Source organism: Cryptotermes secundus, unplaced genomic scaffold (assembly GCF_002891405.2).
Source record: "Cryptotermes secundus unplaced genomic scaffold, Csec_1.0 scaffold122, whole genome shotgun sequence".
Classification (NCBI taxonomy): Eukaryota; Metazoa; Arthropoda; class Insecta; order Blattodea; family Kalotermitidae; genus Cryptotermes; species Cryptotermes secundus.
The window spans coordinates 910,604-920,553 of NW_019738954.1; the positions used below are offsets into that span (position 1 = coordinate 910,604).

General features: G+C 37.0%; 2 protein-coding genes across 5 annotated transcripts in view; one reads left to right on the top strand and one right to left on the bottom strand.

Moving 5' to 3' along the window:
• The window catches only part of LOC111871360 (titin), a 22,328-nt gene extending 17,925 nt beyond the window's left edge, over window positions 1–4,403 (top strand). For all 3 annotated transcript variants that reach the window (XM_023864418.2, XM_023864417.2, XM_023864419.2), the window contains exons 10-12: window positions 955–1,108; window positions 1,204–1,256; window positions 3,762–4,403. In XM_023864418.2, coding sequence (XP_023720186.1) covers window positions 955–1,108; window positions 1,204–1,218 — 169 coding nt within the window. In that variant the 3' untranslated portion in view covers window positions 1,219–1,256; window positions 3,762–4,403. The remainder of the gene's footprint in view (window positions 1–954; window positions 1,109–1,203; window positions 1,257–3,761) is intronic.
• The window catches only part of LOC111871361 (BLOC-1-related complex subunit 5), a 21,007-nt gene that overhangs the window by 2,498 nt on the left and 8,559 nt on the right, over window positions 1–9,950 (bottom strand). The window contains exon 6 of one of the 2 annotated variants that reach the window (XR_002844010.2): window positions 7,857–8,590. The exons of the other annotated variant lie outside the window; for it this stretch is intronic. The gene's annotated coding sequence lies outside the window, so the exon portion shown is untranslated. Of the gene's footprint in view, window positions 1–7,856; window positions 8,591–9,950 lie in introns of those variants that run through there. 2 annotated transcript variants of the gene reach the window in all.

Below are 9,950 nucleotides of genomic sequence, written 5' to 3' on the forward strand. Positions count from 1 at the left end.
ATTGTTAGGGTTACTCGCCCTATGTCTAAAGTGCTGGAGTGGCTAGTTCTTGTTTCCACACTGTACGGGTGTTATTCTGTGTAGTCTTCCTGTGTATCATTTATCGTGTAGAGTGCAACAGGATGCTTAAGTATAATACTTCATAAACTTGTTGTTGAAGCTCTGATTTCACATTAAACATCAATATTAAGCTCTTCTCAAGATTGGTTGAAAATCAGTCATTTAATATTTACAATAGAATTCTTCCACCACATTAATATATGAGGGCAAATCAAAAAGTCTTTGGCTCTATTTTTTCTCGGCCACAATAATACACATGCAGGCGGTGTTCTAAGTACCTCTGACTATTTTTCCACATAGTCACCACCCCGNTGGCTGAAAAAAATAGGGGCAAAGACTTTTTGATTTGCCTTCATATTTTACTGTTTATTCATGATTTATTTAACAGTAATGTCAACAACCCATATCATATTATGTATAACAAATAAGATGATAATTAATTAACAATGAGTTCAAAAGGATGGAGAAGGAAGCAGTCTGGTCTAATCTGAAAATGATTCTGACATATGGCTAGAAGATTTTTCGCAAAATCATGAAGCCTATAAACAAGCTGCTCCCTAGGCCAAGATATGTTCCCAGAAGTCTCCAGAACATAAAGCAGGAGTGCTGTCAACTTGTGATTCATTTGATCATACTGAAATGTTCAAAATAAAGTCATTAATAATTTCTATTATGGAAGTGGATAATCCAGAATTCCTGGCTCACAAAGCTACTTCCAGTAGCCTTAAGTGCTGCTTTGAATTTTCATGATCATTGCTCTGTATGCAAAAATGATCAGCTATGGGATTCATAATGATAACAATATATTTCATTCATTCTCCATTTGCGGAAACACATATTTCTTCCTGTATTGTGATAACTTATTTTATTATCACTGAACACTTTTCTTTTAAGGGTAAACTTCCAAAAATATCAAAGGAGCTATGATCATCTGAAATCATCGAGTGTGTATCGTATGATTCATGAAACTGAAAAGAGATGCCCTGGTGCTTTCGAAGGACGGCCAGAGAAAATACTAGCATTGGAGGACTATAAACAAGTATTACAGGCAAGTAGCGAAGTGGAAGAATTCTGTGATACAAATTCATTATATGATTATAATATTGACAATAATTGGTATACCTTTCTCCATTGCCTTTCTAGATTGGTGAGAGCTAAATGATATATAAAAAGAGGACACATCTTATAATGCACAGGTAGGTACCAATAACAGAATTCTTTCAATGTTACATGTGCATGGTATGAAGTACACTGAAGAAAATAATAAGACATAAAAAGTAACATACCAAACCTTTTTGGCGGGGGATTCAATGAAAAAATTAAGCAAGTTGCTAGAGTTAAAAGCATTACATTTTGTACAATCCTATTCAGGGTTATTGAACACTCTGAAGGTCAATGTGCAAACATGAATTAGTGGCCTTACAGACTTTAAATGTACTACTTCTATTCAATTCAATAGACTGTTGCCAAATTTGAATGTTGATAGTTTTACTATAAGGACAAGAAGTAACAGAGACCAGAGATGAAGATGACTGCTCACTTTCAACTGATGCATGGTGCTTTACCTTCACACACCATATATGGCTTAAAGACGCAAGGTTTTGAGGCATACATATACACCATTCAGTTTGGGAATTATTAAAGGGTGTAAATTAAAAATACCTACATTAAAGAAGTGCAGTGCAATTTATAAAATTAAGAAAAATACTCATTGTAACAAGCACTCATAATCTGAAAATATTAAAACAACTTTGAGCTCCAAACTTCTGTCTATAATCATGTGTATTAGTGACTAAAAAGGGGGTTCAGATTGGTAATTGGATGTACTGACAACTTACAGGTTGTAACTACAAATAATTATGATACTCTAAGGATTACTGTAATTATAACACATAAATATTGTTTTCAATATCTGCTTACACTAGTCATTGCTAGGTAACAGATCTCAACAATGGCTATGCCTTTACAATGTCTTCACTGAATTACACACTCCAAATATTACACATAAAGTCTTCTCTTTGCAACTGCCTGTACTGAACTGAACTCTCCTGGACTGACTCCTCAAAGTCACACTGCGACTGATGGCCAGTCAGTAAGTCTTGGTGTCGAGCCCCTGGAATATCTGTTACTGTTTGATAGTTATGGTCTTCTTCTTCTTCTAGGGTGCCCTCCCTGATGAGAGGACGGGTCTGTCTTTTGTATATGCTGCTGGTTCTTGCCAGCACAGTCTTTCTCGGGTAAGAGTCCCTTGGGACTCGCGACCATACTTTATTGTCTGACTTGAGACTTCCCTTTTTGTCGCCTCCTACAACTTTTAGGGTCATGGTGGAGGTATTCGACCCCGCCTCCACATGGGTGTGACTCCTTAGTTATTCTGGAACCTCTTATAATTCTTCAACACAGATCACATAGAAAACTTTTCTATTCTTGTTACAATGCAATTGCCTAGCAAGGAGGTGTAACATTCACTATAACAATAGATTCCCTATTGTCATGTGCTTTAGGGCCTTGCATAGAAATGGCAGTTCTTCTAACGTTGCTTGTTGGATTGTGTTTTGGAGCTGCTACCTGGCAACGTTTTGATCCTATCCATTACAATATGTATCACTGCAATACGCCAAGTTTAATAGAAAATTCAAGTACAACAGTGATTGATATTTGTTTTATTCAATGACGATTCTCAGCAACCTAGATTATATACTGTTGAACTGGAAATTAAGCAGGTGTGACTTCCTTTACAATAACACGCCAGGGTTTACCTGCAGCTCTGCTGGAAAACCATGAAAAACCTGTTCGGATAGCCGATCTCCAGACAAAGATCTAAACCTGAGACCTCCTTAATATGAAGCAGGAGAGCTAACTACTGTTTATACTTTGTGAATTTCTTATTACAGAGTATGAAATTATAAGTTTAATTTTTCATTCTTGATGTCTAGTTATTGACAATTCGGCCGTGCCATAGCTGAAACGGTTAGTCACTGGCTTCCCAGTGTGGCGGCCCGGGTTCGATCCCAGGTCTGGTCAAGTGGGATTTGTGGTGGACAAAGTGGCGCTGGGGCAGATTTTCTCCAAGTACTTCCCCTGCCAGTCTTCATTCCACCAAATTCTCCATCATCATAATCACCCGAGGCAGGTACAATAGGCCAATCAGTGGCCGCCGTGCCAAGTGGACCCAGCTGGACTCCACCCCCCACTAAGCAAATTAAAAAAAAAATACTGACAATTCACAATCAAAATGGCTGAAAATAATCTTTCCTTATACTGTGTACTATTAGGTATAACAAAGATGAAATTTTATATGTATATATATGTGCAATAACATATAAATGGTGGAATGCTAGATGCTGAACTGGAGCTGGACAAGAGGGGAGGCTAAGGGGACGGTAGTCTTAGACTGTGAATTCAGAAGCAAAACCACAAGCACAGTTTCTTACAAAGACAAGGAAATTAATCACAGAAAGTTATAACTATTTCAATGTAATGAAGCTGCCAGAAAATGTCATCATTTAAAGTTATTTTCACATGTATGTACATTAAGCAAATGGGTGAGTTCCCCCCCCCCCTCCACTCACTGGAATAAAGTTCTTATTACAGGTTAGACTTCTATTGTGGTTACAGGGTATAATTAGTTCTGTGTAATTCTACACAGATGAATGAATCTTAATATAATATCATGATTAATAATTCTGCATTTTAAACAGAATTCCAGATTTCTCAACAACTTGAAGCAGAAGAAGAAGTTAGTATACAAATTATTAAGGAGTTTACTACGAACATATCTAAGTGCAGAAGGACACTGTGAAACAACTCCTGCAACATGGGATGTGTTACAAGTTGTCTCAATACTTAAAAATGTAAAATGTTCAATCTTTGATAGAGTAATATAATTTACTGCCTATGATAAAAGAAGCAGTATACTATGGAGGTTTTAACTCAGCTTTTCTTTCTAGCCAGTAACCCATGTGGAACCAAAAATAAAAACCAGTAATGTCTGTATAAAACAATCTTAATATTATTTTCTTTATAGCTCCCTTCCCCATTTTATAAATTTTAGATGCTCTATGGCTAATGTTGCAAATTAAATAATTTAATCATCACTGTTACGGTTGTTTAGAATTGTTCTGAAAGGTGTTTGTGAGCATCCCTTGTGGCTAATTCAGTAGTTTTCTTATTTTCTGTGAAATACACAATAAACACAGCATTTTGTTCTCTTTTCTTAACCCCAATTAAAATGCAGATGTTCCTTGCAAACAGATTTTCAAGGTATCAATAATGCAAATTTAACAATTTCATTGCTTTTTATTGTCAAGCTGGTGGGTAAAATAAATATTTTTGTTCTCTTCCATTTGTAACATATTTTAAGGACACCCTATGGTTAAATTATGTAAAGTATTCAATATATGTACTCTTCTATTGGGCTTATTTACAGCAAATGAGTCACTTTTAGTAGTACTTTATGAGATACAACTAAAATAGAATATCAGTGTATATGTTAAAGTCAGCTGTAGCCATGCTGGACAGTTCATTACAACATCTCCTGTTCACAATTTTATAAGAGTATGTGAAACTGACAATTTAAAAATGAAGATTGCTTTACATGAAGGTCAAGATACAAAATGCCGATGTTCTTGAAAACATTTTTAGTACAGTTCTACATAATACTGGATAAACTGAATGTATAAAAAATAAGATACTATGTCAAAGAGTTTTACTTTGTTTATGATGTGCACAGTAAATTGGTATCTGTCAACCCATTTATTTTTATGTTACTTGAAGTGTAGGACTGTGGCATCCGCTTATTAAAACTCAGGCATATTATACCTCTTACTAGGAGAGTTAGTGGCCTCCGTAGTCTAGAGGTAACGTTCCCACCTCATGACTCGTAGTACGCGGGTTCAAATACCCGGCGGAGGTCGTCGAATTTTTAAGGGCAGAAAAATTCAGGGAACAAGTCCTCCGGGAGGGACTTTAAGCTGTGTGTCCCGTGTCGTAACTTTACGGCACGTAAAAGAACCTCATATCCCCAAAGGGGATCACTGAGCCAAATTCCAGGACGTTTCCCGCCCAACAATAGTCTCTAAGGCCTCTGATAGATGGGGGAAGCATTATAGACACCGCTAAGCAAGTGGCCGAACTCGCTTGCTCGGCGGGACTGATGGTACGCACCATTTATCGGTAGGGTATAGAGACTGGTAGAATATCATAGAGGGAAGCACAATAGATCAAACTGGTTGCGGTGCATGGGGAAACCCACCCTCTCTAAATAACTAACTGACTAGGAGAGTTCAGGAAGGAAGAGGGTGTTACAATATTGCAGATATATTTAATATTGTCTTTTTAACTGTCTACTAGGGCTTACTCTGTAAATCTGTATTCAGTTCCAAGTAATTCACATATTTCAATTAGTTTACACCAGTGCACATCCTGGTGTGTTCAGCATATGAAAAAGCATAGATAAGTAAATTATGCTTCCTTTGAAAATCTGTTCTTAGTTGCCTCTGGGAGGGTTGAAAATGTTACTACTTATACACTTCTACAGAATGGTGTTAAGCACACTTTCCTCATCCCAACGAAAAATAAAGTTAGACATTTCTAACAATATGGATGATGAACCATTTTATGTTACATTTATAACTGAAAAATGAGAAACAAAATCATTGTTGACCACTGTAAGTCAGTCTTAAATATTAACTATATTGGTTTGATTTTTCATCACCTTTCCAATATTGTATGGTTTTCTACAATTACCTGGAGCACCAGCTTGAGTGGGGGCTACTGTATAGAGCACCAATAAAAATACCTCCCCCTCCTGAAGCTTTGTCCCGTTCATGCCCCCTCCTACATATTAATTTAGTCATTTTGTCAAATTGCAAAAGTTTGTGTTGGGTTTCTGTTATACCTTTCCCATAGGAAATCACTTGACTTTGCTAAAATAGACACATATTTGGAAGATAAGGTGAATGATCCTATTGCAGTGCTGGTGCTACTATGCTTTATCTGGATCTGTCTTTATGGGACATCATAGCATAAAAATCTGGTCGGTTTCTAATACTGCATTTCAACAGTTATGACATTTGTGCTTTTAACCTGAACTGGCAGGGTATTTGTAACTCATTTTTTATTTGGACACAAATTAGGCAAGTCATACTCATACTTCAGCATACTGCAGTTGGGTTGGGTGACTTGAGGTTGTTCCCCCTCTTGTGCACCAGAGATCTCTGCAGTCATGCATCTAGGAGCAGCTGAAAGGGTGGAAGATTCTTTTACATGCCATAAATGCATAGCATGGAACTCCCTGCTTTTCTTCCATTCCAAAGGAAGCAGTGAGAAAGATTTTTACTGACCTCAGCTGAGGTTTGATCCCACAAACCTTGAGTCCAATGGCCAACACGTAACCACTAGATCACCTAGGCAGATGCATAAAAATCTTATGACATGCAATATGAAGATTCTCCAAACTTTAATGTCACCCTTGCTTTCACATGGTACACCCAGTTATCAAACAGACTGGTCTGGAAACCTCATCTTATCTTTAGTTTCAAACCATTCATTTCTGGTTTATTTAACACTTTCAATACCTTACCTTATAGTGTCGAAAGATGAGATGATTAGTGAATGAATTTGAATGGATGTGGAAGCACGAGGTCATGGCCTAATTTGAGGTACCACTGTGGTGCTGCTACTGCCACTGACATCTTCATAACCACAACCAGAAGTATTACCCCTGCTCTTTATCCTACAACTATGTGGGTTGTAATGCCACTGACCCTCAAATTAAACTTGGCTCTGCTGTGTTTGTCACATGCTGGTAATTAGGTGTACATTGCATTGATTCACTCTGATGGTATGACAAGCCTAGGATTATATTAGTGTTCACTAGATTTCTCATGCCCCCAGTATTAGAGTATCAACTGTCTGGTCTCTTGACAGTCTCAACTGCCCACTTCAGTTTAGATGAAATCTGTAAACTTACTCATCAATTAATAAAAAGTCTGAGTTTTAGTTACATGTTCATCATACACTTTCATTCTTTAAAACTTACACACATAAAGAATTTATTGCAATGGGTATTAATAATAACTAATAAACAAAAAGTACATCAAAATATAAACAGAAAGCATTCCAATTAATTCTTGGTTCCATACTGGCTGAAAAGCTCAGACATATTGCAGCATATTTCCTCAAAGTAAGAACTGTGGAGGTACAGAAACAGCTGTTGCTAGGTAATGGCCCGTACACACAGTAGAGAAACCTATTATGTATGCTGTGATGTCATGCAACAACAGAAGAGCAAATGGCGTTCCCTGTGGGTCTGTGCCATGCTCATTGCTATGCAACTGTGTGGTAAACACAGCCCTACAGCAGTGAATCAACATGCAACGTCCCAAGGCTATATAACAAGGATCTCACAGAGCTAGAATTATAATTGAGTTGAGCGCTGGAGCTGGCAGTTGCAGCAGAGAATTGAGAGTTGGCAGTCGAAAGTGATTGAGACTAATGGCAAGAAAGGAATTAGGTTGTGCAAAGAAGACTTCGTGTTGATTTGAAGTTACAGTCAGACTGTTATCAATCTGTTGCTAGGAAACAACTAGTGGAGAGTGTAACAGACTGAGGACACTAGTGTGTGTGTAATGGTGAAGGGTAAAGTGTGGAAATAGTGATAGCGCTGTGATTGCCTGTAGTGCTGAGTTGTGTGTATAAGGTGTTAATAGTTTTCATTTTTCCTTTTTAATATTTTTAAGGATTGCATCCTGTTATGTATATACAATGAACACATATAATTTTTACCATAAATGCAACAATACTTTGTTATTTATTTATTTATTTATATAGCATGCACTACATGTTTCAACAGAACTTTGAATGACAGTTTTGATGTACATGTAAATTACAAAAGAACATTTAATATTCATACTGTAAGGAGTCCCTAAGATTTGCATGGAAAATGATTTGACTATGTAATTTGTCACTTTATGTGAGGACCTAAGTGGAACAGTACAGTAAGAACATAATCTTATAAGGTCATCTGTAGGTGTCTGATGCCTAAAGGCAAGGTTATACTAACTCACAGATAAGATCTGTATGATGTGACAGATTTTTCACAAGTCTTGAGTGTTCAGGTTTTAGTCCACGGATGGCGCTAGTGGTACACTATACATGTCTTCACAATTCTTTTTCCCCCATTTCTTTGCATTGGTGCTCATGCACTTGGTTTTGTTGGCTACGTTTGTAGCACAAATTTCTACCGCCTTTCTATCCTCGTTCAAAATATGTGCATGCTCTATCACAATTTTTATTTCATATTTTCTTGTTATATCCCACCAAATTACCATGGTCTTAGGTGATTAAATAGCTGTGTGAATTTGACAGGGGGTGTCCAATGACTGAGTTTAGCTATTTCTATGGAACCCAACTGAATAGGTGTCTTCCCCCCTCACCTGAGGACAGACACAGATCCTGTTTCCGAAATGTCTTGTTTTGTAGTCTCTAGAATGCTGGATGATGGAGAAAGTCCAAAAACCCAGTAATTCTGAAAATTAGGAGTCAAGATTTTTCATCAATCTGATGGTTTTGAATTGAATATTATTGGATATGATAATCCAAAATTCTGTAGATAAGTAACAGCTATAAATAACAATACTTGTTTATTCATTTACACCAATGTCAGTAGAATTCTTCCCATGCCTCACATGTGGAGGAATTTCACCTTCTAAACTTGCCATTAAAAAGTATCCACATACTCCTAACCTCATGCCAGCTAACAGAATTACTTCCTACTAATACACACATACACCAATGGAACATTTCAATTTTAAAACAGCAAGAGGTACAGTGAATTAAAAAAGTTGTTTATATGAACATAATGAAAAGCATACTTAAAATTAATTATACGTGAAATATTTGTTGACATAATGTAATATGTAGTCAATCTATAATTATATATGTTGGAAGTGCAATTTTTCATGAAAGTGAGTATTGGTGTAAACCAAGAGATGGCGCCGTAATTGGTGAGTGGGTGCACTGATGTGGGCATCCGGTGTGTGTGTAAGACAAAATGTACAGTAAGATGTAGTAAAGAGTAATATCCAAGTGAATCAGAGTTTTATTCAAAATAATCACCTCGAATCATCGATAGGTGTGAACAGTGAGATTGCGCATCTTTGTGCCCGGTGCCGACTGCGTGTTGAAGGTTTCCAAAATTAACTACAATATGGATGAAGAAAAATATTGCATACCGCTGTTTGACGGTAAGAACTATGATGACTGGAAATTTCGGATGAAAGTATTCTTGGACGAGAAGGATGTGTTAGTACACATGCAGGAATCATTGGGAGAGGTTATGCGACCACATGAGATACTAGAAACAGACACACCAGCAGTCAAGAGGACTAAGGAAGAGAAACTGAAGAAACTCGAAAAAGAGGACAAAAGATGAAAAAGTTATATTATACAGAGGATTCAAGATAATCAGTTAGAAATAGTGAAAGGCAAGTCCACAGCGAGAGTAGTGTGGAAGGCACTGGAGGACAGATTTTTGAAAGTGAGCGCAACAAGCAGAATAAATCTTGTCAAGAAACTACAATTGTGTATATATAATCCATTTCAAGAAAGGTTTGAAGATTTTTGTGTGAAGTTTGACAGAATTATTCGAGACTTCAGACAGGCAGGTGAGAGTCGTGATGATGAGAGTGTGGTCATACAATTTTTATTGTCCATGCCAACTGAGTATGGAAGTATAGTAACAGCCTTAAGAACTGTAGCCACATCTAAATTAACGCTTGAGGGGGTGCGCCAACATATTGAAGAATTTGAAGATGATAAAAAAAAAAGAAGAAGACAACTAATGTAACGTTAACTACTGCATTCACTGGGTATCAGCAAAGTCGGGG